The 16,545-nt window shown below is 36.2% G+C and overlaps 6 protein-coding genes across 7 annotated transcripts; 2 read left to right on the top strand and 4 right to left on the bottom strand.

The window, feature by feature from the left end:
* Nucleotides 1-3,687: 3,687 nt before the first annotated feature.
* Nucleotides 3,688-15,013, top strand: LOC108842498 (serine/threonine-protein kinase STY46). 2 transcript variants are annotated; one of them, XM_057003925.1, is made up of 17 exons: nt 3,688-4,050; nt 4,141-4,258; nt 4,357-4,409; nt 4,485-4,598; nt 4,695-4,749; nt 5,112-5,222; nt 5,431-5,481; nt 5,688-5,854; nt 5,924-6,031; nt 6,116-6,189; nt 6,278-6,453; nt 6,671-6,766; nt 6,940-7,020; nt 7,107-7,160; nt 7,246-7,380; nt 7,467-7,575; nt 15,001-15,013. In XM_057003925.1, the coding sequence occupies exons 1-16, from the start codon at nt 3,842-3,844 to the stop codon at nt 7,557-7,559; spliced, it is 1,695 nt and encodes a 564-aa protein (XP_056859905.1). In that variant the 5' UTR covers nt 3,688-3,841; the 3' UTR covers nt 7,560-7,575; nt 15,001-15,013. The 2 variants fall into 2 exon arrangements, with proteins under 2 accessions (XP_056859905.1, XP_018470924.1); XM_018615422.2 differs by lacking the exon at nt 15,001-15,013 and having other exon boundaries at nt 7,467-7,753.
* Nucleotides 7,717-8,492, bottom strand: LOC130508419 (protein EIN6 ENHANCER-like). The gene is made up of 3 exons (XM_057003929.1): nt 8,276-8,492; nt 8,124-8,191; nt 7,717-7,993 (listed from the first exon to the last, which is right to left on the bottom strand). Exons 1-3 carry the CDS (start codon nt 8,427-8,429, stop codon nt 7,862-7,864), a joined length of 354 nt encoding a protein of 117 aa, XP_056859909.1. The 5' UTR covers nt 8,430-8,492; the 3' UTR covers nt 7,717-7,861.
* Nucleotides 8,967-10,852, bottom strand: LOC108842500 (thaumatin-like protein 1b). Its single transcript, XM_057003927.1, has 4 exons — nt 10,774-10,852; nt 10,625-10,689; nt 9,833-10,532; nt 8,967-9,497 (listed from the first exon to the last, which is right to left on the bottom strand). The coding sequence occupies exons 2-4, from the start codon at nt 10,668-10,670 to the stop codon at nt 9,422-9,424; spliced, it is 822 nt and encodes a 273-aa protein (XP_056859907.1). The 5' UTR covers nt 10,671-10,689; nt 10,774-10,852; the 3' UTR covers nt 8,967-9,421.
* LOC130508418 (dirigent protein 15-like) lies at nt 11,429-12,352 on the bottom strand. The gene has a single exon (XM_057003928.1). It carries the CDS (start codon nt 12,156-12,158, stop codon nt 11,565-11,567), a length of 594 nt encoding a protein of 197 aa, XP_056859908.1. The 5' UTR covers nt 12,159-12,352; the 3' UTR covers nt 11,429-11,564.
* LOC108840355 (auxin-induced protein 15A) lies at nt 14,280-14,906 on the bottom strand. Its single transcript, XM_018613188.2, has one exon. The coding sequence runs from the start codon at nt 14,788-14,790 to the stop codon at nt 14,494-14,496; it is 297 nt and encodes a 98-aa protein (XP_018468690.1). The 5' UTR covers nt 14,791-14,906; the 3' UTR covers nt 14,280-14,493.
* A 399-nt stretch (nt 15,014-15,412) lies between the features above and the next one.
* On the top strand, nt 15,413-16,075 carry LOC108828236 (auxin-responsive protein SAUR15). Its single transcript, XM_018601857.2, is given in 2 exon segments — nt 15,413-15,804; nt 15,806-16,075. Coding segments are annotated over 2 exon segments (273 nt in total). The 5' UTR covers nt 15,413-15,612; the 3' UTR covers nt 15,887-16,075.
* Nucleotides 16,076-16,545: the final 470 nt, after the last annotated feature.

Here is a 16,545-nt window from a genome sequence, read left to right as displayed (position 1 = left end):
TGCGTATAATGAACTTGGCACGCAACCATTTTAGTCGATCTCGCACAATAATCAGGATCGCATTAACATAAAATAATACAAAATGAAAAGAAGAAAAACAGAGAAACAGATAGTGGATGGTTACTTTAGAACGGCGACAAGTCGCGGCTTTGCTGGCTTAAAAGACGCGACCTTTGGTGAGCCTAAAGGGACAACAGTCCACATTGATGAAATTTAGCCATGTTCTGCCACGTCATCGACACTGGGATCCTACTGAAAAACTAATTAATTAGTCATCTACTAATAATGATGGCCGGTCAAAGCGGTTTATTCCTTTTCGGGCTGCCGCATCTTATTACCCTCTGGTCAACTCCTTCCCTATTTATCATCATCAACATAGTATTTTTTTTATAATACCCAATCTCATTTCATATTTTTTCTTCTTCTTTTGTGTGTGTTAAACTAGTTATCATGTTCGTGGCATCTCTGATGAAAATGTAAATGTTTCTTTCGACGTCTAAACTCTCCCAATATGAGCAGTTCAAAAAAAAAACTCTCCCAATATGAGGCGGCGTGGCCAATATTGCATTGCATTGTATTGCAACGAATTGCTTAAATCATGGGTGTCTAATCGTATGAAAATGCTCTAGTTTTACCAAAAAAAATGATCTAGAATGTACAGTGTTGCACGTGTCTCCATTTAATTTACAATATACATGTGTATTTTTATTTCTATTTCGGGTCAACACAATATGCGTCTTTAAGTATAGTTTTAAAGTATGTTGCTTCAAATTATTTGATGGAAAATATGACATGCATTAATATAAGAAGACCATATAGACATTTTTATTGTATACAAGCTGAGAAGTTAGCAGCCATGGACGTGTATTAACTAACTTATTAATTATATAAGTATTTATAGTCTATTATATTACAACTTCTGATCATAAAATATATTGGATACACACGTAAAACCAAAATATACTACTCCCTCCGTTCTTAAAAGATGATTGTTCTAGAAAAGAATTTTGTTTTTTAAAAATGGTTGTTTTATGTTTTCTATAAAAAAATTGTAAACTTTAAAAAAATTAATTGGTTTTATTGGATTACTTTTTGTCAAAAATTAAAAATTACAAAAAACAATAAAATTATTATAGTGATTTAATGCATTTTCTTAATACATATGAAAATAATAAAAATACTATTTTTTAAAAACAGAGAGAAAAATATATATACCATTATAGTGTTCCCGTAATTTGCCACTAGTTTATGTAAAGTTGGTGATGAAAAATCAGATATACTGAAAACTTCAATCAAGTCGAAGTTGATAATTGAGTTATAGTGTTTGGATTAACAGCCAGTTAATTATTATTCAATGGTTTATGGTTATTAAACTGATTATCAATTGTAACAATCCTTACCTAAAAAAAGGCAATGTTCGTGTGTTGTACACTAAAGAAAACTAATGTTTTGTTTTGCGAGGTCCCAGAGACATAGCCACACCGGTAAATTATGGATAGTCAATTAATTTTTATATTGAAGTTTGGTCAAGACCATTGAATTTGTTTAAGTTGGACTAGTTTATACAAGTAACGCGCATATGAATTATGAGTCTAATTAACAAAGTCCGTTAGGTCAAATACTGATATATTTCGAGGAGGGGTCACAACAAATGACCTAACATAAGGAGACACAAGGGAAACACAGAAGAAAAACACACAAGAGTGGGAGCTCGAGAGAGCTCGAGAGTAGAGTTTAGGTCTGAAGAGAGGGAGCTAGAGAGAAGTAGGCTTTTGGTAGGCTAACTAGGCTCTTTCCTATATACATGTATTTCTAGGTGATTTGTAACATAAATAAAAGGAAGTTGACAGAAACTTTAACCTCGAGATATTGTACTCCTAAGAGCACCATTAACCGAGCACTCCATAATGGGGTGCTTAAATTTTTTTCTTTTTCTTTTTAATTTTTTTTTCTGACTAAAAAAGAGAAAATTAATAAATAGACCAATGGGTTCGCACACAGATCAACAGCCGGTGCTTAAACAAGCTGCAAATGGCGTTGATGCTTAATTTTTTTGTGGACCCCACCACTATTATATTAGTTTTTTCTTAAGCTTTTCCCTTTAGGCTTCTGCGTTAATTGTGCTCTAAGAAACCAATTTCTTTTTTCAGTGAGTATAATCCTTTTTCACGTCGAGGAAAAGAGGTGAATACCGAATTAATAAAAGTGTCTTGTATTCTTTTTTTCTTGTTTGATTTGTATTTTGTGTATTTGATTAATGACTAGGTGTGCGATAAGAATTATTATGAATTTTTAGAGAACAAACAAATCATGAACAAGTGGAATAAGAGTTTTTGGATTCCTTAATAGTTTATGTTTGTGTATCTGTTTAATCATATCCTAAGTAGCTAAAGTAAGAAGATGGTATTTTCCAACTTACATGAATAATTATAAAAGATGCATATAATACACATTGCAAGACCTCAGTTTAGTGCAATTATGCAAATGAGCTTAGTTTAGGGAGACGCCATAGAAGTTATGATATGTAATATGTAATATGAACCAAATATTGAGTAAAATGTGTGTGTCCAAACGAATAGTGAGACGTTTCTTACTTTTCTTGTAAGAGATTTACAGACATATAAAAAAAACGGTGCCTTGTATAGGAGACATCGTAATGAAGCAAGCAAGGTAGATCTATCTATCTTATTAAAACAGAAACATTATGTTGGACTTAACATTTATTTCGTAAATTTTTAAATTAAATACACATTTATACTTTATAGTTAAATCTACATTAAATCACTAATGTTTCTTTCTTTATACTACTATCTATGTTTCCAAATAATATACTTATTTCTTTATACTACTATCAATGTTTCCAAACAATATATTTTTTATACTACTATCAATTTTTTTAAACAATACAATAATTAATCTTATTATTTTATATCTATCATTTTCTCTTTAAAATTTTGTAGAAACGTCATATTTTCATAAACTGCAAAATAATGAACTTTAAAATTTGGATTATAAGATTACAAATTATGAAACTATTGCAATTTAAATCTAATTAGATTTCATATCGGTCATCCATCAGTTCAATCGGGTAGTCTCGGGTTTTAGTGATTTTTTAATATGAGTATTTTAAAAACCAAAATTGAATTGTCAGATATCCGGATTAACGGGTATAGTCACAATCAGATTGAATTTAAAAAACTGATTTAAATGCAAAAGTATTTTAAATACACACTCTTTTAAAAATTACCAAAATATTTGTTAAGTTATTAGTAAAATTTTTTATCGTAAAATATTCCGCGCTTCCAAAGCGCGGATCAAAATCTAGTTTATGAGTTATAATGGAGAAAGGGGACGTTAGTTGTAATAAGGAAAGTAATAGGGTAAGAAAATGGAGAAATAAGAAAAGAAGAAGAAATAAAGCAAAAAGAAAATAGGTGGAACCTGGACAGGATAAGTGTGAGGTGGGTCAGATTTGGGGGTAATCAGTAGGGGACAAGTGGAGGGAATGTGTTAATGGTGTGAGGATTTTTATGTCTCCTCTTAAAATAACTCGTTAATCACGATTTTGAAATGGGCAATTAAGAAAATAGAGAAGAAGTCGGCTGACAATGAGACGTATACGGCGTCGTTTAGAAAATGACAAACAAACAGAGAAGATAAAACGTTAAAAGCTCATTAGACCTGATTGCATCCACAATACTTACTCATTGATATTTTTCTCTCTCTATCGGGGCCTTTAAATTGATTTTGAAAATCTCATCTCCATAATTCTTCAATCAAAAGGAGATTTGATTCTGTTATAAAAGAAATCGTAGAGTTGAGGTTTGGTTTGGTTTGCTCAATGGTGATGGAGGAGAAGGAGAGTTGCGGTAGTAGAGTAATGGGGGACATCTTAACAATGTCTCAGGCAGCCATGGACCGTCGTGAGCGGATGAAAGTCGAGGTGTTCGAGGAGGTCATCCTTCGTCTCCGTCAATCTGATACAATAGACACGAATCTCCCCGGTTTCGCCGACGACCTATGGGCTCACTTCAATCGCCTCCCGGCCCGGTAACACTTAGCCTTCCTCGAGAGAGAGAGAGAAAAAACAGATTTCGAGATTGTGTTCTTCGTATTTTGTATTTAATTATTGTAATTTAGGTATGCATTGGATGTGAATGTGGAGAGGGCTGAAGACGTTGTGATGCACCAGAGGTTGCTTCTTTCCGCTGTTGATGATCCACAAAACAGGCCTGCTATCCAAGTTCGTCTCGTCCAGGTCCGTCCTTTTCTCTTCTTTTTTATCTTTTTTTTTTTTTGTTTTTTAAATCTTTGGTGACTCTCTCTCTCTCTATATATATATATATATATCTTAAGGTTCAACCTCCAGCGATCTCCTCTACCAATGAAACTTCTCCTACCAGAAAAAGGTGACCCAGTTCATTCTCAGACTCTTTATGAAGTTTAAACAAGCAAAGCAAACTAACACTCCCTGCTTTTTCCAGCATTCATCCTCCGCCTGCCTTTGGTTCATCCCCCAATCTTGAAGCACTTGCACTTGCTCCCCTTGACGACGTTGAGCCCGACTACTCTGTCCGTAACAACTCACTCTATTCCCGGTACTCTTCCTTTCCTTTTCTTTTCATTTGACTTTACTCTTCTCACAGTCTCCTACCTAACTAACTCACCCTTTTTGTTTGTTTGTTCAATTGCAGTCCCTTGCATGAGATCACCTTTTCCACACCAGACAAACCTAAACTCCTTTTTCAGGTATTTCCTCTCTTCCTTTTTTCTGGCCAACCAATTACTTGTTAATCTAAATTTCATTCAGTAAGAGCGAGGGTTTCTCGTTTCTTGCGTAAACAAAGCATCACAAGTCTTCCGTTACTTTTATGGTCGGTCACATTGTTCTTGTTTCCCTGCGGAATATCAATCTTCTCTTTTAAATTATTGTACCTAGTTGGGATAAGTAAATGTCTCACTATGATGTCAGTCATCAATCAGAATATTCGTATTCTTCAGTTACAGTAATAGATATATGCATATGACTTACTTTTGAAATATATCAAGTCGTGTCATCATTTTGATTCATCACTGCGTTACTAATCCAGCCAGCGTCGTAAATGATGCAGTTAACTGCATTACTTGCTGAGCTTGGGCTCAACATTCAAGAGGCGCATGTTTTTTCTACCACCGATGGCTTCTCACTTGATGTTTTTGTCGTTGATGGTTGGCCCTACGAGGTTCCTTTTCTTCTTTTCCCTCTCCTTTTTTCCTTCGCAACTTGTTCTTTCATTTTAAAGATAACCCTTTTACCTTACGCCTTCCTTCCTTTGCTTCTTTTTTCCAATCGTTTAGTGATATGATGTAGTAGCTGAAATTCCACTTTTTCTTTTCCTTCAAAAAGCTTCCTAGTCAATAAGCTGGTATGCTACCTTTTTAATTATTCAGGAAGTAGACAGACTTAGAACAGCATTGGAGACAGAAGCAGCAAAGATTGAGGTACTTGTTTTCCATTGCAAATTTTTTAACTACTTGATGCAGACTTGTGATTTATTGACTACGCTTTCTTTCCAATCACTTAATTCCTCCTAATCAAATAGAGTTGGTGGCTCTGCTCTGTACACTTTTTTCATACTGACAACATCTCACAATAACAATGTCATGTCTTGTTGTGTGTGTTATTAATAAATTTTCATTACACTCAGTTGCAGGATCAAAGCTGGCCTATGCAGCAATCCTTCTCTCCTGAAAAGGAAAACGGGACGGCGAAAGATCATGTCGTAATACCCACTGATGGAACTGATGTTTGGGAAATCAATCTTAAACAGTTAAAATTCGGGCATAAGATAGCATCTGGTTCTTATGGAGATCTGTAAGTTGCCTCTACCTATAAAATACCTTTGTCATTTAAGATGCTCAAGTCTCTCCTTGTATTATTTAGGTATAAAGGTACATACTATAGCCAGGAAGTTGCTATCAAAATCCTCAAGCCAGAGCGTCTAGATTCTGAGCTAGAAAAAGAGTTTTCCCAAGAAGTCTTTATTATGAGGTTTGTGTGCCTGGGCACTCTGTGAACTTATGTGCAGATAAACAAATATCATCTCAGACTCGTAAAATATCATTCCATTTTCAGGAAAGTTAGGCACAAAAACGTTGTTCAGTTCATTGGTGCTTGCACTAAACCTCCACATCTCTGTATTGTTACAGGTATGTTACAGTGACACTATTTATGTTCATCAGTATACTTGATGTAACTTTGTTCTAGTACTCATTTCTCTCTTTGTTATTTTAATAGAATTCATGCCCGGTGGAAGTGTATATGACTATCTACACAAGCAAAAGGGCGTGTTTAAGCTTCCAGCTTTGTTTAAAGTAGCTATAGATATTTGCAAAGGGATGAACTACTTACACCAAAATAACATAATTCACAGAGATTTGAAGGCTGCCAACCTTCTATTGGACGAAAATGAGGTAATGCTCTCAACTTAGTGTGAATTGGCATTTGGGCCGAGCTTGCATACTTTGGTTGAAACCCTACTCTATTATGCCTGCATTGTATATGCTTATATATTATTAGAGCATGAGTTGTACAGGATGCTGCTTGACATCATGTTCTTTTGAGTGTCCATTACCTGCACAGCTGCGGATTCATAGTGGTGTGGGGATTTTGTTTTGTCTGTTGCTACAGGTTGTTAAGGTTGCAGATTTTGGGGTGGCTAGAGTAAAAGCACAAACTGGAGTTATGACAGCTGAAACTGGAACATATCGCTGGATGGCTCCGGAGGTATGGTTGTCAGATGATGTTTTTTATAGTTTAGTATGTAAGTAGCAAATGAAAGTTTGCTCAGCCAATGTCTGGGATGATTAGGATTATTCCAAAATTGATCATCTATTATGAGATGACTAGTATCTTGTGTGGTTGGTTCTGAGACAATAAAATTTGGTGAAAAAATTCAGGTGATAGAACACAAGCCATATGATCACAAGGCAGACGTTTTCAGCTATGGGATTGTGCTATGGGAGTTGTTGACTGGAAAGGTACTTGTGCGTCTTTTGTCTTGAGAAAAAAAAAATAGAAGGTGAGGGTGTAACTAACGTTGGTGAGGTTTTTTATGTGACGGCAGATTCCATACGAATACATGACGCCATTGCAGGCAGCCGTAGGGGTGGTCCAAAAGGTAAATTTACCTTTTTTTGTTTAGTTTGTTTTGTCCAGACAGCTAAAAAGGGAAGGGGGGTTGTGTTATGTGGGTGGGAAAACAGGGATTAAGGCCGAAAATACCGAAGAAGACGCATCCGAAAATGAGAGAGCTAATGGAGAGATTGTGGGAGAAGGATCCAACGCTGAGACCAGACTTCGCAGAGATCAAAGAGAAGCTAGAAGAGATAGCCAAGCAAGTAAGTAAAAGAAGGAAAGTGGATTGAATAGTTTGAAAAAGAAAATAGTAATAATAATGGAAGTGAATGTGTTGTGAATGTGGTAGGTAGGAGAAGAGGGGGAGGAGAAGAAAAGAGCATCAACAGGAGGAGGGGGAATCTTTGCAGCACTGAGGAGAAGTGCAACAACACATCATTGAGGATATAAACATACATGGCTTCGCACACTGTATAGCAATTTGAAAGAATTTGTGTATTGTTGGTTTGTTGCTGTTATTCGATTGATTTTGTAAGTTATTTATATAAAAACCTCATGATCGAAGCCTCTGCATAAGGCTAACGTTGTTGATGTAGAAAGAACTAAACGACTTTTTTTTAACGACTATTATTAGCATGTTTACTTTGAGGGAAAACAAAGGGGTGGTTGCATAATACATAAAAATATCAACAACATGCATAAAATGATATAACAAGAGGACAGCAGGGGGGGCTACTCCTACAGCTACTTGAGAAGAGGAGCGGCATTGCGAATGGAGAGATAGTGGTGGGCTTGGTGAGTGGAGAGTGACCTTAGAGTCTTGAAAACATGAGCGTTTGCATATCGCAGGTTTGTTCTGGGGTCTACATATGGCGCCTGTCACCAATCCAAACCAAGAGGTAGAGGTAGAGGTAGAGAGGGGTGTCAGATGATCTAGATCGATCAAAGGGCCCCTTACTAAACAAAAAAAAAAAAAAATCAAAATCCAAAATCAGAAATTAATTACCTCGAATCCAGTGACATCGCAAATTCTCTTGCATGGTTGAGTGGATGGAGGCGACTCGATGTTGATATCTGCAGACGAAAGAAAGAAATATTGATTGATGTTTAGGGTTGGTAGATAGAGAAATCACACATTGACTCGAGAGAAAGACTTACAAAAGGAGGGATGGTGGTCAGCTTGGAGGATCTGTTTGAGATGCTTCCACCTTCCTCGAGACTGCCCCTTTGGGTACTTTTCATAGGACTGTGTCTTCTTAAAGCTCAGATGCATCGGAACCACTATATCTGCCTCCACCAACTCCGCCTCCATCTTCCTCTTCCTCTGCTAAGCCCAAGATTAGATTTGATTTGATTTGATTTGATGGAGGAGGATGAATCTTTATACGCCGTCGTGTTTAACCGGTCCGGTCCGGTATAGTGAATTAAAAACATATTAGTAAACCAAACTAGAATCATTTTGTAGATGGAGTGTCCTAGAATCAAATTCAATTCAGTTATCCTTCTTCCTTAAGTCCTTCAGCTGTTTGCAACAAAGACGGCAGAGGCTCTATGTCTTAAACCACAGCACCCTAGAATAGTCTTTACCTCCTTCCATCCATTCTGCTTTATTCCCACACTCACTGACTGACTCACTGAAGGCTTGTGCTTCTTAAATAGCACTCTTCTCTTTTTACTTTCCTCTTTTAAGACCCTTGTATTTTCATGTTTAGTTAATTTTAGCCACATTGATTCTTCACTAGCCCAACTATTGGTGTTCCCTTAATTTAATTGATAACCGAGATCACCTTACACTTTTTTTCTTTTAATCCCCATAACTCTACAAAATGTTAGTTTAATCCCACAACAATAACCAGACTATTCTTTTTTTTTTGAATATATGTTAAATTAACAACCAGACTATTCACAATGGTGAAAAGCGAATACAACAAGCACATCTTCCTTGTATGCATTAAGAGCATAAGTCCAAAACGGGCTTCCTTAGTAATAAAAATTACTCTGATGCTGAACCCTTTAAATCCCAAAGCTTCGTATGCGACTGTGAGGCCCTGCTTGGGAGTTAACGCGACTTGGCATTGTGGCGTGGGCTAACTTTTTCTACACAATTACGTAAAAGACGGGTAGAGAATATTTCTGAAACAAAGAGAGGAATGGGGGGGGGGGGGGGGGGGGGCAAAATAAGAGTATTAGCAGTTTCTCGACCGGACTAGTAGTAGTATCTCACATTTAACGACGTTTTCTGTACATAAATTTTGTTGTTGCTATCTGCGTTGAAAGAAAGAAGAATGAGAGGAGGAGGAGGAGCTACTGCAAGTGTATCATGCTCTTGTTGACTAGCGGAAGTGTGGCCCCGTCTTTCCACGATCCTAACAGCTTCTCGCTGCAGAAAACACACAAGTAAGTCAATAATAATCAAATACTACTATACTCCTTGCTTTACTACATTTTAACCTCAAACCAATCAATCATTGTGTACTAGTACAAAATCATCTAGGTTGATTTTGCTTCTCAATCTCAGTCATAATAATCAAATACTACTCTTTCTTAACCTCATATATTACTACATTTTAAACTTCAACCAACCAATCATTGTGTACTACAACAAACAATCATCTAAGTTGAATGGTTTGCTTCTGAATCTCAACCCAGTTCTTAGTTCCAACCCTCAACCAGCAAGTATTGTGTATTCATTTGAGTAAACATCTCAGCTCTCACCTTGTATAGGGCGGGGGACAGAAGATGATGACGTAGTCAGCTCCGGTGGCGCAAGTGTATGTGCTGGTCTTGTCATCATAGGCGTAGCTGTAGGCGCGTGGACAGGCGTGCTTGAAGAAGAGCGAGTATACGGAAGGCTGACACGTGTCAGGCGTAGAGTAAGCATCGCTGCAGCAATAGCGGGGGTCTCCGAAAGCCTCGCAGGCGCTGCGGCATGCAACGCCGCCTCTCGTGCCACGTGCAAGCAGCTTAAGGTCTCTGGGACAGGCGGCGTTCAGGTCAACGAGACAACCGGTGGCTCCGCAACCTCCAAGGACGATTTTCTTGGGCAAGATAAGGATAGGGAGGTTGTAGCCGTCGACGAGACTGACGTCGTAGAAGTCAAGACCGCCGGTGCCGTTGAGGGTGAACTCGGCGAGGGTTGCGGGAGGTTTAGCGCCGGAGCCGGAACACTGGACCTTGCCGGAGCCGCAGTCAGCGGTTAAGCAGGAGAAAGAACGGGAGGAGGGGTCTTGGGAGCACAAGGTTCGAGCCCAGAGACGACCGGACCAGGAGGGAGGAATTGTGACGGATTTGGATTTGCCACGAGAGAGGCGAAAGCCAGTAGTGGGGAGAGGGGGTGAGGTGGCGCCCGACAGAAAACCGGGCCAGATGGTGTTCCGGCAACGATTCGTGATCTTGAACGATATACCCTCTCCTTCTGCCCAATACCAAAAAAACAAATCAAACTTTCTTTTTTTGATTAATGGATGGATGAGAATACACACAAGAATCAAAAAGAATCAATCAAACCTGAAAGAGAAACCAGCAAGATCACAAACAGGATGATTCGAGCCATCTTCTCTGTTCCGATTAATCCCAAAAAAAAAAAAAAAGCCAAACAACTTTACTTTCCTTTATATTAAAGGAGCGGCGGAACGGAAGGAAGTGATGATACTTACTAGTAGTGGAGGAGAGAGGAAAGCCAAATCCAACCGAAACAGATGCAATGATGCTATTCCAAACCGGTTTTCACGTGGGCCTTCCTTCCTTCCCACATGCCAAATTCTATTGCACTTTCCCTTTCATCCAAAATCTTCCAAGTTCCAAGTTTTAGGCTCTCTTTCTCTTTCTTTTTTGGCGGGAGAGAGTTGAGAGGATCAATTAATAGGAATTCTAAATTCCATCCACTGCGTGAACCATTCATCTAGTGCATAGCATTATACTGTGTAAAAAACTCAAGAATCATGAACGAAAACTTCTAACTATCATGTGTTTCGTGTACTAGCCTTATTAATTATTTTTAACAAGTTGCATCAGATTTCTGTGTCTATCGAACTGTGTGGCATTTGTAATCCACACGAAAAAAAAGAAGATTCAAAGATATTGAAACGACAGATTGCAAACGTTAAAATGATTGATCACTTTGAGGAATGTTTTTTTTTTTCTTCTATTCCTTACATGTTACAATTTTTAGTCATCGTAATATGACATTATTTCTATATTCTTCCTAAGGACATGGATCGATATTTTTGAGAAAAAGGTATAATGAGGAATAGGATCTGAAGGGAAAACAATCCCCTACCATGTGTCATGTGTTCTTCTTAGTTTAAACAAAACAAAGCAGTAGGGTAGTTTTTGAATCGAATTATCATATTTTTATCAGAAAATATAATTGTAGACTTTTTTTTTTTTTTTTGAAACACAATTGTAGAATTCTTATAAAATATTACATAGCATTGATGGGGGTGGGTTAATAATGGTAAACAGTAGCATCGTAATGGAGAACAGCATCGCCTGTCTTCATGTCAATCTGATGCGTTTTGATTTTGATGAATCCTTTAGCCATTCTGAATGCGCCACGTCCTCCCACAATCCCTATCTCTCTCTCTCCCGCCTCTTCCGCCACCGGATTCCTCGAGAACACGCTTATCGAGCTTCCCTTGAATCTCCCCGTCGTGAACGCCAAATCAGCGTACATCACGATCGTGAACTTACTTATGTCTTTGCTCCCTGATACGTACATTCCACGCCCGTTTCCAATTACCTTTGAATCTTTCCCAGGTCCCATGGTGAGTGGATCGTCTATCGCGAATAGGCTTCCGAATCCTACCGCCGAATCTACTACGCTACCGCCCGTGAGATTTGCATGTGCTATTCTCACGGCGCTAGGGTTTTTCCCACTGATGATATCATGGAGGTAGAAGCGGAGACGTGTCACTTTCTCTTGCTTCAGATTAGCCGGTTTCGTGTTCCCGTAGTAGCTGGTGGAATCGCTGCTATGCGCTGTAACCGTCACTGCTAAAAAGAATGCAATAATAAACAACGACATTATCCCCTTTTTCATTTTTTTTTTTAATTCTTTATGTAAACTATGAATATTTTACGATGGGAGGATTAACGTCAAAATGAGATTTGATTTTTATAGACTTTCATCCAAGTAAAAAAAAAAGATATCATCTGTCACTATTCATAGAATCTATTGATATGTTCCCCTATTGGGCAAAAAAAATAGGTTGTAAATGCACCAACTCTTAATATGACTATGAATAAGGTTGATATTCTAACTCAAATAACATTTCCCAGATTTATTTACTTTTCTTATAAAAAAAAGATTTAGATTAATGAATAGTTAGATAGTTTACTTTAGATAGGAGCCTCATAATTGGTTATATATCCAAGAAAGTATTTCACAATGATTCTTATTATTTATGTGAATCTCACAGGCATTTATTAGTCTCTCCAAGAAATCTGCATGCAGACAATCTCTTCACACAAAAATTCTCTGAATCCGGTGAGCATTTCAAAGGCTTGGAACATATACTATCCTAGTACTGTAAACAACACAAATTCTCTGATCAATTTTTTTTATATATAGTATACCACACAAATTCTCAGATCAAATTATTTTCTATATAGTTTACCGATTAAAAATATGATATTTTATTTCTTTCTTTCTCCTCCAAAGAAAAAGAAATATGTTGATTAATTAAAATGGCAATTTCAGAGTTGGACACATGTATTTGTTATTTTCATTGTATTTTGATACTTAATTTGTACGAGAAATACAAATATGAGTTTGTACTTGACTTGTTAAAGAAATTTATTATTTAAAATATTTATTTAAAATGAGTTATTTGCAAATTAATTGTTCCATTTAATTATTTACTTAAGATACTTGTGAGTTACTTGCAAATATTTTCGAGTTATTTAAAAATTATTTAGTAAATAATATTTTAACAAAAATAGACGCAAATTTTTCTTTTGTTTACTGAAATAGAAAAATACAAGAAGTATTCTAATTCAAATATTAATACATTTTTAAAGAAGAAAAATAGCTAAAAACATGAATCTCTCGATATAAGTGTTTTTTTTTCTTTGCCTATTATATAGGCTGGGTCATTTTTATGATCCGTTTTAAGTTAAAGGCCTATGTTACATGGAGGACAAAGACAACTTCCCTCTCTATTATGTGGTAACCAGTCTCTTTTGTACCATTCGTGTTGGTTATCAAGCAACTTAAGTTCTTTGTTATAAGATTAGGCAAGCTAACGATTATCTGGTTTGCCCCAAAAAACGGTTATCTGGTTTCTCAATTTTGTTTGGCAGCTTGTGCCCTATGCTGTGCTAGCTTTGTTGATCCATCCATCCACCTCTCACAACATACTAAACAGGATTTTTTTTTGGTTTATATCTCGAAGCTGTTTCAGTGTTGCCCCCTCAGCTGCGAATAATGCAGAATACAAAGGTCCGGTTTCCGTCTGGAGTAGTTTAAGTTTTTCTTAAAGAAAAAAAAAAGAAATAGAATACGCCAGTAGTGATGTAATCTTTGCCACAACTTCAAAATTTGGGAAGGACAGGTTCAGGTTCAGGTCCTGTAATCTTTGACTCGGTAATTAATCTGTCTTGTATATTTTCTGACTATTGAGGAGAAGGAAGTTTCACATGTCTTTCCGGTTGACCGTTTATGATGGTTGAGAAAAAAGCAAATAACGAATCTAAAAAATTATCTCTCTAACTGATCAATGCGGTGGAATAATTGCAAAAACAACAAAAGCTATTTTGATAACCACTTGGAAAGAAAAACGTCTCCAAGTTTATTATCAATCCATCACACCTGAACTGAAATCAGTGAGTGAAACTGCGAATGATGTTGGAACGCAACTTAAAGAATCAAACACAAGTACATAGTTAAAGGGTTAAAAGTCTGAAAGGTTTTTCACTTTGATGAAGTTGATGATCACTCTACTGGCAGAGGTCACGACTGTCAAGTTTGCAAGAATTCTTTTACTTTTTAATGTTTATGAAAAAATATATATGCGTGCATTAATTTCCTTAACATATACCACCAAATTAAAAGTAACACTCATGATTTCCCCCCTAGGTGACGACGGAAAGGTAGCGGAGGTGTTAAAATCCTTGGCGAGTTTGTCTGAAAACTGAAGTTTAACATTCTCAAGAATGATGATTACTTGATGAATCATGCATGGGATTTATTAGATTCGAGTCAACTCACTTTTAAGTGAGGAAAAAAAGAGTGTTACAATGTCTCTGTTTCGCTTTCAAGGAGAGATGTCAATCTCATCTCATCTCATCTCTTGAAGAAAACTAATTTGGAATAATTAAAAAAATGTACAAAAAAAATCAACGAAAAAAGGTTATTTGAGTGGAGGCATGATCGATCAGTTGAGGCGAGAAGCAAGATTGATAAAGGTTTCCTCACTGCAAGGAATTGTGAGGCCACCCATTGGATGATCATATCCATATTCTTCCTCTGCCCTTCTTAGTAGATCTTGAAACGAAGGTTCCTTCAAGTATGATATGGGAACTACAAATCTCTTTATCTTTCTTTCTCCTACGTAAACCGCTAAGTAGCCTTTTGGAACATCATTTGAGCTAGAGGAAGATGAAGAGAACAGTTTCGCTTGACGGAGAATCTGCTTTGATAATTGTAACACGCGAGGAACCCTGATCGCCATGGATTGTCTTTGTTTGTTTCTTGTATTGGATATTTTAATGCTTTACTGCTGAATGTGAGAACTTGAAGAGCTTAAAAGTACCTAATGGTGAGTTCAGTATATATCTAGATAGATAGCCTTTTATTTTGGTAGATCGTGACAAAAAAAACAAAAAAGATAGCCTTTTATTTTGGTTAAGAAGTTTTAGCTCATAAATTAACACCAACCAGCACATGGCTTTGCAGGACCACGGCATGGTATGTAAGGGACCGCTAGTGATAACTTCATCATTTCTGATGTGAAGACACAAATCAACATGACCACTTGTTTGTTAGATAAACAATATAACTAGTCATATTTTCAATTCCTGCCACAGAAAATTTTGAAGGCTTTTGTGACTTTATCTCTATATGATCAAGTCATGTCGTCCTCTCTTTTTAAATATCACTGAGAAGAAGTTACTATTTAATCAGTGATAGAGACTTATGTTCCTTTAGGATCACATCTTCAAGTCCCTACATAATCTATAAAGAGATTTGGCATGTGATGGTGTCCTTGAGACAAATAGCCCCAATGAAGTTATCATGTAGGACATCATTAGACGCTAATTTCTCAGACACCATTCATTGCTTTGTTCTTGATTTAGTTTCTTGAATCCAAAGCCATGTGCTTGTAATGGGAAACCTCCTGGAAAGAGCTTAATTTCTGAGAATTTATTTAACATATTGTGTTTATATAACAAGTAACACATAATCCTTTTTGATGCACAAGCTAAAAAAAGATCAATAAAATTTTCCCAAAGCTTTTTGCAAGAACAAGAAATCAAGAAAACGTATCAGACGAATGGCTATTTTGAAAAGTTTCTTGGGCAGTAAGCAAATAGTGCGGAGGGAATCATCTTCAACAATACCAAGAGGATTCACGGCAGTTTATGTAGGAGAGAATGATGAGAAGAAGAAGAGATACGTTGTGCCAGTTTCATACTTGAACCAACCTTTGTTTCAAGACTTGTTGAGTAAATCAGAGGAAGAGTTTAGGATTTGATCATCCTATTGCCGGCTTAACCATCCCATGCCATGAGTCTTTGTTCTTCACCGTCACATCTCAGATTCGATAAATTTCAACAACGTTCCATTTTTTTTTGTTTATATAAAGTGTTATTTCAATATGTATACACAATGTAGATATGAGAACTTGCTACTTATTTTTTTCCTGGAAATAATTGTAAACTAGATACGAACCCGCACTATGTGCGGATATTTTTTTCTTAAATCCTTGTGAAAATTTTAAATCTATATTATACGATTATCAAATTTGTGGTCTATATTTTGAAGAATAAATTTATTTGGATATAATGTATTTCCTTCACATATATAGTATTGGTGTGTGTTTTAATAGTATAAACAGATTGTATATGGTGTTCATTTTAAATGTATAATGTTCATATATAATAGTTTAGTAGTTTAATTTGACTATTGATTGTAATATCTATCCTATTAGTTTATACAACTAAGAAGTAAATATTTCTAAATGCATATTTTGAGTTTATTTATTTGTATATATGGAAGTTAAATTAAGTTGGATCTACATAATAGAGAAAAAATATTTTGAGATACTGTTAAGAACAACTAAAAATATTTTTAAAAAGAGAAAATATAATATATTATACTTAAAAACTAAAGTAATTTTGTAGTAAATATTTTATTTGAAAAATTGCTTGAAATACACTAAGTTAGATAATATTTTTCATTTGAAACATAAAGGATATTTATTTCT

Source organism: Raphanus sativus, chromosome 2 (assembly GCF_000801105.2).
Source record: "Raphanus sativus cultivar WK10039 chromosome 2, ASM80110v3, whole genome shotgun sequence".
NCBI lineage: Eukaryota > Viridiplantae > Streptophyta > Magnoliopsida > Brassicales > Brassicaceae > Raphanus > Raphanus sativus.
Note: the sequence above shows the minus strand (reverse complement) of the source record. Positions and strands in the feature narration are given on the sequence as shown.